This window comes from Strongylocentrotus purpuratus, unplaced genomic scaffold (assembly GCF_000002235.5).
Source record: "Strongylocentrotus purpuratus isolate Spur 01 unplaced genomic scaffold, Spur_5.0 spur5_scaffold_14, whole genome shotgun sequence".
NCBI classification, from domain to species: Eukaryota; Metazoa; Echinodermata; class Echinoidea; order Camarodonta; family Strongylocentrotidae; genus Strongylocentrotus; species Strongylocentrotus purpuratus.
Window position 1 is genome coordinate 37,631,349 of NW_022145599.1, and position 16,612 is coordinate 37,647,960.

At 35.6% G+C, this 16,612-nt stretch overlaps 1 protein-coding gene across 1 annotated transcript; it reads right to left on the reverse strand.

The window, feature by feature from the left end:
• Positions 1–1,387: 1,387 nt before the first annotated feature.
• On the reverse strand, positions 1,388–16,091 carry LOC585817 (dual specificity mitogen-activated protein kinase kinase 6). The gene is made up of 11 exons (XM_030984901.1): positions 15,637–16,091; positions 12,915–12,995; positions 12,251–12,320; positions 11,048–11,210; positions 10,006–10,110; positions 8,775–8,894; positions 7,811–7,990; positions 7,034–7,111; positions 6,334–6,473; positions 5,281–5,326; positions 1,388–3,905 (listed from the first exon to the last, which is right to left on the reverse strand). The coding sequence occupies exons 2-11, from the start codon at positions 12,925–12,927 to the stop codon at positions 3,813–3,815; spliced, it is 1,008 nt and encodes a 335-aa protein (XP_030840761.1). The 5' UTR covers positions 12,928–12,995; positions 15,637–16,091; the 3' UTR covers positions 1,388–3,812.
• Positions 16,092–16,612: the final 521 nt, after the last annotated feature.

Genomic DNA, 16,612 nt, shown 5'->3' on the forward strand with positions numbered 1-16,612 from the left:
TCAGTGAAAACATGTAGCTATATAATGGAGTCTTAAACCCAGGCAGTAATCTGATAATTTACATAAATAGAGTTCTTGATTATAACCAGGTGTGTTCTTTGTTTGGGTGAGAAAAGTATGGTACAGTTTAGAAGTAGATTCAATTCAATTCAATTCAATTCACAATGGTTTATTAAAATACTTTCACTGCAGCAAAGCCGAATTGCGAAAATTAACAATAACACAGTGACAATTGATCAAAAATGCATAAGGTAAAACATGGTAACATTACAATCAAACTATTATTCATTGATAAAAAGTACAGTCAGGATGGATGAAACAGAAAAGAAATGGGAAAGAGAGAGGGAAAGAGAGAGAGAGAGAGGGAAAGGGGGGGGGGGGGGGAGGGGTGGGGAAACCGCAACTAGTATGTAAGAATACAAGGAGACAGAAGCTGTCCTTACATGGACAGAGAGGGTAGATAAATAATAATGAAAGGAAAGAGTTAAAGAAGGAGGATGGTAAAGAGGGGAAAAGAGATAGAGAGGGGGGGGGGGGGGGGGGAGAAGAGTAAGGGAACACACACAACAACAAAAAATGAAATAAATAACAAATTTTAAAAAAAGATAAACGGCATATAACGCTCCGATTTTGAGATGGGAGGTTGTGTGTTGTTTGCAGGGAGGATATGAGTGCAATGGAGGTATATATGTATGCTAATGGACCACATTTAGGCCAAGAATTAGAAGTTTTGATCACTTTGAAACCTGAAATGTAAGTTACATTCGTTATTATGTATATTGTGATCAATACAGATATTGCATGTTGTGTATGGTTATTATCACATTTATTGAAGTAAACTTAATTCAGTGGGTGTGGCAAGGTTATGTAAATGTATATCATTCGTATTCATTTTTCATTTATCTGCAGTAGATAGTATGCTATTATTTTTCAATGAAACTTGTTTATTAATAAACTTATCATGAACTGGTAATCAACTTTAATTACAGCTGTGCATTGGGTTCCAAGTGAAGATGATGTTCTGGGCTATTGTAGTCTTCCATCCATAGACTTTGTAAAGTGGATGGTCACCCACATATTGTAACACAATGGTTGTATGATCACAGTAAAGATAGGCGTTTTGCTTTGCTTGCTAACTTTGAATATATATTAATATATTGTTTGGTAGCTGTGTAAAGTGTATCAGCCGACATAAGTAATTAAGAAATCTCACGACAAAGTACTGATTAATAGAAAGCAATACGAGCCGCAATTACCCCTGATTCGTGCACTACATGTTAATCAGAATCTTGATGAATGTACTTTATTATGAGAATCTGAGCATTAAGATGGTCTCAATAGAAAACACACAGATTCTGTTTTCAGAAGAAAGAGACGAATAAAATGATTTAAGTTTGTTTCATGGTCATCATTTTCATTTAATTCCAAGACTCCAACCACTGTATGTACAAAACAAATCTTCATAATTCTTGCATATAAATAGGTCCTCAGCATATTGGGTGGTTTTCATCATATTTTATAATTATTGCTACATAGAGTCATGAAAAGCCTAAAATAGAATCAAGTAATCTCTAATTCATCTTGTGAGAAAATATACGTGTTATGTACATCTCTGATCCTACAGAGCCATTTATTCACAAACTTATCATTTCTATAAGCTTCCAATCACTGGATTACATAATATCATAAAATCAGTTCTATATAAAGAGACATACTTCATTAATCATAAAAAATCAATCCTATAAGAGACAATGATAAAATAATCTATTGCATTGCAATGATATATTCAAGATAAGAACTATGTTTTGTATAAGGTACCTACATGTAATATTGAAAGCACCACCATTATAAAAAAGTCCTCTCTGGCATCAAGTAGGCCTTGTACAAAGCATTTAACGAGAGAACCAGTTCAGAAAAAAGTTTGAATGAAATTAGGAATAGTAGTTGATAAAATATGAGTTATCTTTTGAGCATCTCTCCCATTTGGTCTGTACAAAAAAAAAAAAATCTCAATCTTTTTCTGAAGAAAATATGTAACTATACCTTTGTCATAGATATATGTATATTAATGGGCATGTTTTGTAACAACTGTCTATAAAAATGACATGACAAATTTATGAAATATATGGAATTTTCGTAACAAAGGAAAGGGAGAGGTGCTCAAAATATTATGAGTACAAGACAGATGTACATGTAGAGTGAATTCAGACCTTTCAATCAAGGGATAATCAATCACAGATAACACTGATTCAGGCGAGTCTAACTGACAATACTTTCCAGCTCCCTGACTGGCTATCTTTTTAGTAGAAGTTATAGAATGGACCTTAAAGTGGACTCCTTTTCAATTTTTCGCTTTTTCTTTTCTGGGCAAAGTCAGAGAGAGCGTACGATTGTCCATCATAATCCTTTCTACACTAAGGCCATACTGACTCGATTACATTGCACTTGTATATGTTCTTTTAACACAGAACTTATGCAATAAACTTTATTATTATCATTTGAACCTTAACAATTGTCCTATCTTCCTGCAAACCGGATCAACATAAGCTTTATTATACTGTTCTAAAATATGACTCAAAACACTTTACACTAACATGGTGATTGGTCTCGAGTTGTCTTCAAGCCCCAATTCCTTTCCATTCATTGGCAATGTTTTTTAAATGCTCTATGGTATTTTTCAAAGGGACTTTGTTCTTCACCAAAACTAAATGTAAGAGATACAGCTCTTTGTATCATGCCCTTAATGTTGTTTCACAGACTCCTTACACATTGATTTTGATACCATTTATTAATGCACTCAACTCTATCCTTGACTGTGACTAGAAATATCCTCCATCAATCTATCTTCACACACACACACATATATTCAAAGTATTCTTCCCCATATTAGATGTTATTTGTTTCTAAATTACAAAGTAAAGCACCTAGAAACCTAGTATTAAGCACTATATGAATGTGACTATTATTTTTTACTTACTTTTATTAATTTTTATATATTTTTCTTCAAACATTCGTACCAATTGTGACCAGGCATCACAAAACCACCTTAAAGTCACACGGTGTGATCTTCAGTGAGAAATCAATAGAGGTATATTTGGTCAGTTAGTTTAGGACAAATGTTGCTTTCCAGTGTTTCCTTTCTATATTGTTCTACTGGTATTAAACTTTGGAAGCACTAAGAAATCTAAAGTGGTATTTTGGGCTGCTTTTGTAGACCTCTGTCTGTCTGATCTTGAGGTTGTTACAGACTCTGGCTACTGACCAGTTTCATTCTGATCTCCTGTAACTAGAAGGTACTGAGAGTAAGATGTCACAATGCAGGACAGGAGTGGGTTAATTGTCACCTTGCATAACTCATTGGTCGTCAAAGTGCTTGGATAGACTACACTTAAACACTTCTTTCTCTACAGTAACATTCCATAAGACTGGTCATAGTCTACTCATTTTGAATTGGGATACAAACATCCAAATCTCCTCTTTTAGAATCAGATCTAAACTTTTAAAAATGTCATATCTGGTGACTGTTTGGTGGTTTTCTGGTGCTTGGTCACAATATATCAAAATAACAGCTCATCTTAAATGTACAGAATTAGTGTAGTTCTGTCATAAAAGTGATATTTTGAACACATGCATCAATGGAGCCCAAACCCAAACATGTTGAATCTCAATGAGAAACAAGATGTGAATATCAAATCAAATACTGATATATATTTGAGAGCAATGACTTATCCACAATGAAACCATATTTGAAGTGCAGCTTGTATACAATAAGACTACCAACTGTATAAAAAGCTAGTAGCAATGAGGTAGAGTTAACTGCTATTTGTATCACCGATGATAGGAGATATGAAGCTGGCTACATCGTCGTCTCCTATGTCAGCATGCTGCTTGATGAATTCATGTTCCTACAAAACAAATTTAACACATCACATTAAACTGCTTGATGAATTCTTGTTCCTACAAAACAAATATAACACATCAAATTAAATTATTCAATATTCTACAATGTGATTTATTTATTTATATATCTTTTTTTTTGGGGGGGGGGGGGGGGGGGGGGGGGTTAATGGTCAACCTGGTTAATGCAATGTATGGTGACAAATTGTGTACACTTATTAGTAAGCTATGTTTGTATAATCTGAACCTTGAAATTATCAAGAAGACACTTTTTCTTCTAAATCATGAAAGAAGAGAGAAAACTGTCTTAGCTCACAATCTCTCCCCAATATTCCTCACTGATCTAACATAGTCATCCAATGATCATTCCACTACTACTCTATAATGATGTTTTATAACTGATCTAAATAATGTTAACTACATCGTTTTCTTTAAAGCGGGACTGCACTACTTGTAGCTACTTGCCCCTCTATATAGCGAACAATACCTAAGCCGTACCCTTTGGTCCCATGGTCCCCTTTTTCTTATGTTAATTGAGAGCTGATTTGATGAGATAACCACCTGCCAATGACCACGCAGGGAGGTCTAATCTCTCCTGGCCAAACTAGTGCAGATAGGTTTGGAATAGAATCATGCACTCTGTTAACTGTACTGTCTTGTTCTTCACTGATATTTGCCGGCGTAAAGGCCGCAGTATTTTTGGAAGAGAAAATATCAAAAAGTCGGGGTGCGGCCTTTACGACGAAAGAGTAAAAAAAAAATTTTAAAAATGAAACTCAAAACCAACACGAATTTGCACATATGGGACTGGAAACGGTAAAAAAACTATACCACTATGGTACAGGACATTTTCAAACATCTTACCGACAATTTTATCTTGCAATGTTGACATGAAGACGAAATAACTTCCTAAAAACAACATTTGCCGATATATCTTGATCTAAGTTCGTGCCAATGCATTGCAAAAGTAAAGGAAGGGACCGTTTAACGGACCTGCCGCGAAGCATCCATCCAAAGTCGCCATTTTGTTTTTTCCATTTCATGCAATTTCGGATTACACCATACATTGTGGTAGGGGTATATCGGACACCAAATCTGCCTGCGATCGCTTTTTTAGCTAAACTTCCGGTAAATTATAAGAATATTGATGAATTTGGTATCAGTTTGTAAAAAAAATAGTGTTTTAAGAGAAAATTATGATTATTTTGTTTTGTCCGTTTGTTTTTTGTTTTTTTGTTTTTTGTTTTTCCCATTTTGAAATGTCAAAGTTGGGGTGCGGCCTATGCCGCGGTGTGGCCTTATCGCCGGCAAATACGGTAACTGTATATTACCCGCTATTTTGACTGAAAATAAAGATCTATGATGTAATATTGATCCACTTACTAATAGTCTTGTATATGAAGGTCTTTCTGTGCAGTTCTTTTTCAAACTAGATATAAAAGAAAAAAGAGAAGAGCAGAATTGAATGAAATACTGCCTGACATTTAACATTTTTAACAAACAAAATCAACTTTTGTATAAAAAAATCAGCGATAAAATTCACTTTATCTGAAAAAATAACTTCTTTGCTTTCCTATGTAACCTATGTTTGTCAGTTTTTCAAATTCATTTACAACTGAATAATATCTATCTTTGAAAATATTGCAAATCAAGATTTACAATATCTTTGGTATACAATGTATCCTTTAAAAGAAACTTTGGCAAGCAATAGTCCCACATTTTCAGGCCTCTCTGTACAGAGTTTATAATGTACCAAACATGTGACATTAAAGGGCAATCCAACCCTTGTAATAAGTTCATTTGTATGAAAGCAGAAAAATAAAGAGAATCAGAATGGCAAAAGTTTGAAATAAATCATATCAACAATAACAAAGTTATGAATGTTTGAAATATGAGATCACAAAGTCTATGCAAATCTCAAATTTGCAGTCTGGTTGGTAGATTAAGGTGTTGTTATGGACACATCTCCCGTTTGTCATGTACAGAAATAAAATAACTTTTTATATATCTCCTTAGCGCATTCTCTCCGATAATGGATAGCGTATTACAGGTCCTCTAAAGAGAAAGGACACTACAAAGTCATATTTTTTGAAAAATTGAATTTTTTAGTAATTTTGTGTGTTAGAACAAATGGCAAGTTGTCCGCCACTACTTCACAGAGACATTACCGATTCAGCCAATTTGAAGAGCCCATACCAATGGTGATTATAACTTTCAAAAGTTCATAACTTTATAATTTATTTTTTCCAATTTCATTCAAACTTTCACCAGTCTACTTCTCTGATTGTTCTGCTTTCCTCTAGAGTAGTTTGTTATCTGGGTTGGATTTCCATTTCAGGTTTTCTTCTACCAGTGTAAAAAGTGTAATAAAACATTGGGAAAATATTGATAAAAGGTTTGTATCTAGAGCACAAGTCAGAAACATTGCAGCCTTACCATTTGTTAATGAAATCCTGGATATCTTCTGAGAATTTCTCTTTAGGTAGTGCTGGAGAAGTGCCCTTTACAACCTGTGTGAGCTGCTGAAACATATCATGCCATCTCTCATATGGGTAGGCATTAGTAGCTATCTCAATCTGACAAATAAAACATATGTGCGACCAATGTTGAATATTACTGAATGCTGCACTGTAAACCACTGGTCAGGGTGTGTGGTTGCATGATACTGGTTATACATGTATTGGCAATGAAAGACCATGTCACTTCCAGGAAAATCCCATATAAATCAGCCCATGACACTGTCAGATATTTATGGTTCAAATGCTTTAGAACATTGCAGACAGACTGAGACTGGTCACCTTTAAACTTCAAACTAACAGCCCCCCCCCCCTGAAAAAAGAAAAAAAAAGAAGGTAAAAGTCATTGAAGGATGCATAGTTTTATACTTTGCAAAATGATTAGGAAAAAAATTACTGTGAAATGTCCATCCACCATCCATATTCACTGTAAGATGATTTAGAGCATGTCCTACTCGACAGAACAACCGTAAGTTTGAACACAACTACCTCCCAATATCATGCACTGATGATTATTTGTGCATATAAATATGACATTGTTACTTATATCCTTTGTGTGATAAATTGTTCTAACATTAAAATAAAAACCAAGAAAGTTATGAAATAGAAACAAATCTTACCATTGTGATTCCAAAACTCCAAACATCTGATTTGACATCATACCCCTTAGCACTCATGTCAGGGTCTATCCTCTCTGGCTGTATAAAGAAATACAATCACACGTTACACTACACACTGTCTCATAGATTGCTGTATTACCATCATACACAAGGCTATATACTTGAGTATACCTGTATTACTTAAGTTCAACCCTCTAAGATAAGTTTGATTACCATCACAGTTGTAGTACTGTACAGTACTGGGCATCATCTGTCTCTTGGAGGCTGGGAGGGGTATGCAGGTGGACCAATGCACCGGGGTTTCCCCCTACTCTTATACAAATAGTGCAGTTGGTTTTTAACATGCAAAGGTGGTGACTCTCCTCTACATGGGGCCTACATTTAGGATCATATCCGAGGGACGTGTACATGTACATTGTAGTTCTAAAAAGTTAGAATGTTAATTAAATCCAATTGTCTTCTGTTGACATAAAGGCCTGTTAATGATGGTATTGGAATGTATGAGTAGATACTCACCCTTTATAAATGTGTCAATGTAACACGCTAATCACTCACCATTCACTATTTCAAATAGTATCATAATTGACTACCTTTCTCTCTATATTTGTCTCAAGTGCACAAATGACTTCCTACACTGTATCAATAAATAATTCCCATGAAATTCAATGTGAAGCCTATTTTCACCTCTTCATTCCATTATAATCTATATTAATATAAAAATTAAAAAACAACATTGACCAGTGAGCATTATATATAGTTTGATGAGGGTCTACTCACAGCCATATACTGTCTGCTACCTGCATCTTGTGTTTTGGCCATAGAGTTGACCAATTGACCGCTGATACCAAAGTCACAGAGCTTGATCTTCCCATTGTGATTAGCTAGTACGTTAGATGGTTTCACATCTCTGTGAATCACTTTCAGTCTAGTCTGCAGATATTTGAGGGCACTCACAATCTAAAATAGTCATATAAACAAATACATCAATATATCGTATCACATAGAATGAACTTTCTAATCATGAATGGATTATAAACATTTCATCCTGCAGAAAGTGAATTATAGGCCCATGTATTCTGTCTGATACAGCTTTACTTAAATATATTTGAAGTCAGGGGAGGGGGCAAAATTAGTTGGCCCCCTTTGATAGATAAAAGCATCTGCCCCTTGATTTATACGGTGCCTATTGTAAACAGGATTTACAGACATATGAAATGGTGCATCTACTAAATATTTGAGGGATGCTGAAATGCTGGAAGTTTGCATTTTAGAGCTTTACTTAAATATATTTGAAGTCAGGGGAGGGGGCAAAATTAGTTGGCCCCCTCCCTTTGATAGATAAAAGCATCTGCCCCTTGATTTATACGGTGCCTATTGTAAACAGGATTTACAGACATATGAAATGGTGCATCTACATGTACTAAATATTTGAGGGATGCTGAAATGCTGGAAGTTTGCATTTTAGAGCACTTAAAAGATTACTATACATCATTCAAATGCAAAATATTTTTTTTTTTCCACCTTGCATGAGTGGATGGATAATACAAAAATTAAATATAACATGATTTGCCCCCCCCCCCCCTATTTAATCATGACAAGGCATGACCACTCGACCTTATTCAAAGAACTTTTCATTTAAATAGCTTCATTTCTTGCACCAAATTGCAATCAAATGTGGGATTTAAGCATTGTGAAGTAGGTGTATTAAAACACTATTTTTGTATTATTTTGATGTACTTACTGAGAAAGATATCCTGCTGAGGATATTTTCAGGAACAAATATCTTTTGAGGTTTGAGTTTGTTCTTATAGAGTTTGTCGAGACATGTATCCATGACTTCCATACAGATCCATACATCTCCCTGTCAACAAATAATTATCAGTCATTAGCAGACATATATCAGTCATTAGCAGACATATATCAGTCATTAGCGGACATCAATGCAATATTGCAACTTAATACCAAGGATAGCCTTCAGGTTGATCTCTGTAGATAATAAAATCTTTTAACATTTATATGCACTTCAAAGAACAAAAACCATCCATACAGAACAGAGATTATTTTTGACTCAATTAGCACTTTTTCTTCTAAAATGTTCTTATTGTAAACCTAGGATTCTTAATAATTTGTCAGTGGATTTAAATATTTCTGAAAACATTGAGTATTATAAAGTACACAAATATAACAATAGTCCATCTAGGGATAGTGGAACAACTTCACACTACCCTCTTCCCTGGTACATTAATCTTTCTTTGCTCCTCATTCTATAGGATCATTGATACTGTTCATCACACAGCACCTAGCAGATAACATTATAGGCTTTTTTTAAAGAGAGCAAGCAAAACTTTTCATGATGGAATACATGACAGAATACAGGTACTATTATTTTCATTGGAGAATAATTCATGGCATGAGCTTTCACCTGGTGTAAAAGTTGCAATTCTTGTTATCTTCCTGACCTGCCTAAATCCTATAACAAAGACAGTATAGAGATTGCCATTGCAGACCAGCCTATTCAGTTTAAGACTGTCAGGTTCGGGTTTAAAAAAAAAAAAAAATATGATGAATGTGACTGCGTATCCAATATGCGTCGGTCCATATGTTCATTGATCAATGATCTTGAGGTTTTTAGCAGCTGACCTCACAAACCCAACTCTTCTTTTTATCTTTTAATGTTCAAACGTACTTGAGCAGAGTTTGGTTAACATTGGTTCAATTTTTGTAAAATTGCAGTAATAAGAAACCTTTCAGGATTTTTAACACATTCCCAACCTTGTAATCTTCACATTTGACCTCTGACATGTAAATGTAAATCCAAAATCAAATCACATTGTTTGTTCAATTTCATTCAAACTTTCACCAATCTGCTTCGTTTAGGAGCAACTAAAGTATTTCCCTTCAAAATTTTGGTTTTTTAAAACAATATCGTAAGAATGATGTGTCTATATCTAGAGTGAACCTGGTTACTATACCTCTTGGAAGAGAGCACCATAGAACTCTACTGTGTACACGCAATCTGAACTCCTCATAGCTACGTCCATGTCCATTAAAATCCTTTTATCCTCTGTGCTGTTTACCTGGGCCGCATTTTCTATAAAAATACAATCAATCAGACATAATCAAAATCCATATGAATATCGGTATGCAGAAATGAAATTGTGATCTTCATTACGAAATTATCAAAGTAATATTGTCCCAATATTTTACACAATTTTCAAGGAAACTGCAAACCCTAAGTAGATTTTTGTTTTGAACCAGCAAAAGGAAATACAAATCATGGAATGATTAAGCTGGAAATCACATTCATTGAAACTGCATCTTCTACTGCTCAACAATCAGTCAGGTCAAATTCTCTTCCTTCTTTTTTTTCCGGCTTAATCACTCAGCTCATTTACATTTTCAAATTGACTGGGAAATTGAAAAGTGAGTCAAAGTGTGTGTGAAACTATGAAACTATTCTTTCGATCAAGCTCAAAGATTTACTGCCATTGGCATAACAAAACAATATTACAACTGATGCTGATGATTGATGATGACGATGATAATGATGATGATGATGATGACTGATTATGATGATGATGATGATGATGATGATGATGATGATGGTGATTATGATGATGATGATGATGATGATGATGGTGATTATGATGATGATGATGATGATGATGATGATAATGAGGATGGGGATGATAATGATGATGATGATGATGACTGATTATGATGATGATGATGATGATGGTGATTATGATGATGATGACTGATTATGATGATGATGATGATGATGATGATGATGATGGTGATTATGATGATGATGATGATGATGATGATGATGGTGATTATGATGATGATGATGATGATGATGATGATGATGATGATGATAATGAGGATGGGGATGATAATGATGATGATGATGATGATGACTGATTATGATGATGATGATGATGATGATGGTGATTATGATGATGATGATGATGATGATGATAATTATGATTGTGTTTTAAAATAAAGCCTTACCTTAACAGCCATGATGGATTCAGTAGGTTCATGTCTAGTTTTATCCACGATGCCATATGCTCCTCTTCCTAGATTCTCAATCACAATCATATCTCTGGCATACACCTGAAACTCATGCCCATTCACTGTCAGTGTAGCCTTGTTGTCCAGCCCACCTGGTGGCCTATCAAATGAAACATTCATTCAACAACTCTATAAATATCAATACCAAATCAATACATATCAATCTGAAAAATCCATGTTCATACAGAAATTTTAAAATAGTTTTATTTCTAAACTATGTTCATACGTTTACGGTCATTGATTTCATTTCTAAAGTATGTTCATACAGTCATTAATTTAATTTCTTAATTATGTTCATACAGTGATTGATTTCATATTTAACTAAAAGTATGGAGGCGTAAAGCGTCTGCCTCTCGATTCTCGAACCAAAGATCCCGGGTTCGAATCCCACCTAGGCGGATGCCTGAAGCCTGCGTTGTGTGTTAATGTGCCCTCCCCTTGTTCATAGATGCAGGCTATGTTAAATGGAAAAAACTCAGTCCCTCAGAAAGGATGTTAAATGGAGGCCCCGTGTACAAAAGAGTCACTTCCTTTGCACGTTAAGAACCCACTGCACTATTCGTATAAGAGTAGGGGAAACCCCGGTGTAGTGGTCTACCTGCACACACCCCCAGTATAGTACGATAATACTCTGTAAAGAGGTATGTACTCAAAATGGAAGAAGAAGAAGAAGTCACTGATTTAATTTCTTAATTATGTTCATACAATCATTGATTTCATCTTCTATGTTCATTTAGTCGGTTGACTTCCTCTCTTTGAAAGCCACTTAGTAGTCACTGTCCATGAGAATCGCATCATAATTCACTGACACCAGATTTGGTTGAATTAAAGTGTACATGCATGTGTGTGCAAAGGTCTCTGAAGCAGCAAACCCAACCTGTGGTACCACTGGAAAAATACTCCAAGCTGCATTCATATATCAAGGGTGAGGGGAATTTGATATCATAATGAGATTTTCTCATGTCGGTAGGCTATGACATTACACAAGACATGCCGGTCGTACAAGTGAAGTCCATTCTTGGTGATTGACAGCACCTGTTTTGGGGTAAACTCTCAAATGATTTCAAATTTCCCTTGAAAACCCACCACTACGAGTCTTTAACAGGTAAATAGCTAAGTTAGGACAGTTTGAATACTTACTTTTTCTCCTCCCGCTTAGGAGCCTCTTCGGCATCAAATTTGAATTTGACTCCTCCAAATTTCTTTTTACCTGTAAGAATGAACAAGTAAATTATCTACATGTATAAGACTACCGGCAGTTCTAAGCTTGTTATACTTGTGCGACTCCGTTTAAGATCACTGTTATTTACTAGGTGGACAAAAAATTTGCTTAATTTTTCCTCTTTAAAACCTTAACATAAATGTTGCTGAGGGAGGGTTAAAAACTTAAAATTGCAGGAAAAAAGGAGTGGGCAAGTTCAAACTTCTTCAGTTTAATTCACAGAGGTCAAGTTGGAGTCCCAAGTCCGTTCTTCTTTTTTTAATAATTTTCTAATGCATATCATAAACATGTAAACTTCAGGATCGTATAGAAAACAGATTTGCAAAACAAATCTGTATTAAAAAACAATTTTTTTCTAGCTTTTTCCTTTTTTCAACGAGCTTTTCTGATGAAAAATCAATAGTTTAAACCCAACATCCATGTTTTTTTTTTCCATCGTTACAAATGTACTGGTTAACATTTGTTAGAGGACTGAAAATGTAGGTACCGGTAATAAGAATATAAATAAGAATGATAACAGTACAGCCACAGACAAATTTCATAAAGATCAATATTCGTTTTTTAAATATTCTTGTTAATTACCTTTAGTAGCCATTGAGGTGAAGTGGAACAGCTTTGTTTAGAAGGATGACTAACTCAACCACAGGCAGCACACCAGTCTTCCTGTATGACACAAACACATCAAAACAATTTCATCATTTTACGAACCATCTACTACAAGGATGACTATTCAACAAAGGATATTTCCCTTTTGCAACCACAATTGCTAACTCTCATAAATCACATGTTAGCTCATTATCACCAGGAACACATGGAAGGTAAGGAAAACATTATCACTCATGTACATGTAATACATTTTCAAATTTGAAGTTCAATTTTCGAGTGATTTCAAAGTGCTTTGTATGAGAAGAAAGAAGAGTCGACTAGCAAACACCAAACCAGCTTGCAAGGTTTGCCGGGTGCGGGAATCAGTGATTCCAAATGCATTTTAGGTTTTGTTAGTACTTAACATCACTCTTAATGCAGGCATATGGCCCTGCGTACCAATAAAGGCTGGGTGATATCAATATCATATTTCATAATGTCACCTAGCCCTTAAGGCTACTCCCCTCACTAATCTGTACGATGTATGGTCACATTTATAACCAAATACCGTACGGCGTACGCCTCTAAATACAGAAAACCCTGTTAATGGCCGTATATATAATAGGCATTATAAATGATATGCATCGAAAGGCAAAGGCATTTGACGAGTTGACCTACAATGTTCATGTAACCCGGTACTTCAAGCTTCACATGCATGTAAATGCGCGCACAAAGTAAATTGCAGTTGTTTACCGGTACGCAAACAATTTTCATTTACTATAATCACCGTAGTTATATTTTATTCTACTGAGAACAAGAATACTTTGAAGTATACAAGGGACTCGGTTCTAAAATTGTGTGTCCAGAAACTTATTTTTGACAAATGCATGCATTTTGTACCTAGATGTAAAAAGTGCTTTTTGGTCAATTTGTAGATCTGCATAATGCCTTAAACTACGCAAACACCATGAGTGAGTTTTCAGAAGACTCAGAAGTCCAGTTTTTTTATAGGAAAAACAGGAGATATAAAATGTACCAGAGAAATATCTGTTAAAAAAGCGAATTCAAAGGTGTTTTTTAATTTCAAAACTAGTTAAGTCTGTATAATTTTGATCTTGTTAATCATTTGAAAATGTAATTCAAAACAGTTTGAATGATTCCCTTGTTTTGACAATCCTCGTTAAATGCCCGAGTTCACAGCTTTTAAGTTTGTGGTCATTATTGTGAACTTTATTCATGGGTATTTTCTTTGTATGTCACCAACTTTCCATGTCATTTCGATGATTTGGTTGAAAATTATAGTTTTCTTACTTTTCCGTAGTATGAAGTATGGTGGTGTGACCATAGTTTGCACGTGACCTTAATTCGCGGACAGAACCTCAAATTACACAGAGACAAAATTTTCTTTGGAATGGGTTTGAAATTATAACAATTTTGACAAAACATTGCCTTATCTTATTTTGCTATCTTATGCGTCCATTTCAAAAGTTTTGAAGCTTGAACTTACCAAGAAAGGTCTAGGCATCTTCATATCGAGAGCAGATGTCATAAAAATTTACGATACCAAAAGTGATACCTACTGATTGGGTGATATTTCGCCTTGCAAATTATGCAATTATCTTATATTTGATGGATCGCCATCTGTGATAAATCAGCTGTAAACTCCCATGTGCGAACTAAGGTCTTGTTATTAAAAATGACTTTTCATCAGTTGCAGCACTAACTCTGGGAAGCTCCGACGCCGATGCCAAAGGCCTCGGAGCTTTGGGTGGTGCATCGAAAAACATTTAACAGCGGGTTGGGCGACATTATCTCAAAATATGCAAAGGGAGTAATTACAATTTTGACTTACTAGGTTGATCGACTCCTCTGGGCATCTATCCATCAACTTGAAATTATAATTTGAAGAAGTCTTTTATGGGAAAAGGGGGTGATTCTTCATCCTACCCGACGATTCTTCCATGTTGTTTCGTCGATTCAACTGACGAAGAGAAAGTACGCACGACCACGCATGCGTACTTAGTGCATACATGTACTTTCTCTTCGCCGGTTGAATCAACGAAACAACATGGAAGAATCGAGCAACCTAGTAAGTCAAAATTTTAATTACTCCCTTTGCAACTTTGCATACATTGAGATAATGTCACCCAACCGCTGTTAGAATGTTTTTCGATGCACCACCTGAAGCTCCGAGTCCTTTGCCATCGGTGTCGGAGCTTCCCGGAGTTATTGCAGCGCATGCCGATCCGACATCAAATTTTGAGATCTCAATATCTCCAGAATTCTTGGATGATAAATTTTCTCTTTCACCAATTTGTTGTCAAAAACTTTGCCATCCATTTTGTAATAATTGAACAAAATTTTCTAGAAACTTTTGAAAAATCAAGGACACATCATTCATATTTCACATCATTCAATCATAGATCTACTTTACTACAGACTAAATTTGAGTCTCTATAATTAAAATTAGGCAGCGACCATTCATAATTTCATATCATATCAGAGAATGAAGCTATAGTTTTTGGTCTAGGGCCTATTCTCTCTACCGATACCGTCTACCATCTGACCATGCTGACAACAATTATTTAACTGTCTAGGCCTAGATCTATTAAATTTAGTACCGTAGACCTAGTCTAGTCTACTTGTACATTTCCCTAGTATTAACACTCACAGATTCAGTTAAAAAGTAAAAACAATCAGATTCAGAGCGTTTGTCTACCTTCTTGTGACTAAGAAGATACAGCTGACACTGGCAGGTTGGCTTGGATTCTTGAAATTGTTCAGATGACCGATTCATTGAGTGGTGACCTCAGCTCAACAGGATTCTCACAATATTTGTAGTGCTATGGAAGAATTTCGATACGGTTCCGCACCGTCTTCTCTGGGAGGAGGGCCGGTTGCTTTACTCCAGTATATCGGGCACTGCAGCCTGCAGACAGCTGGGCGTTGGCAAAGAAAGCCACAGATCTCCAACAAGTTCCGAGCATTAAATAACGTCTGTTCCTGTAGCTGTGGACCCAAACAGACTACTGAGAAGAATTATCGGAATTGCATGTATAACAACCTGTTATCATTACTATAAATAAGTATTATTAGACACACTGAAAAGCCAGACAATCCCGAACATTTATATGAGTCATAACTGGCACGTAGACTATCGACCCTATACATATCGTCCGTGAAGAAGTCGTTCCGTTTATTTTCACTCGCGTACTAAAACAAAAAAATGGGAAAAGAAAGGATATAACTAAGCCCAGAAAGTGGGAAGAAAAGAAGGGGAAAAGGTAAAAAGAAAAACAGTATACAAGACAAACTAAGAAGAAAAAAAAAAGAAAAAAAAAGAAAGATAACCAACTAAAAGGGGTTCCTTTCAGAGGGGGGGGGGGGGGGGGGGGGGGGTTCAGAGCGCTATAAAAAAAAAATTATTGTGGGGGGGGGGTAGGGGGAGGGGGGCAGGGGGGCAGGCCCATCGCCCCCCACCCCCACCCCCGTGGATCCGCGCCTGATCGTGACCATTATGGTTTATTCTTTGTACTATTAGATAAAGTTCATATCTTTGCAGAAGGCTTTTTGATCAATCTCTTCGACTCTGACTCATTTCATAATTAGAGGAACTCGTCACGATAAATATAGCTTACATTTTCTTGCCTTTTATTGCGTCTCGATATATCATATACTTCAGTATAAATATTTCA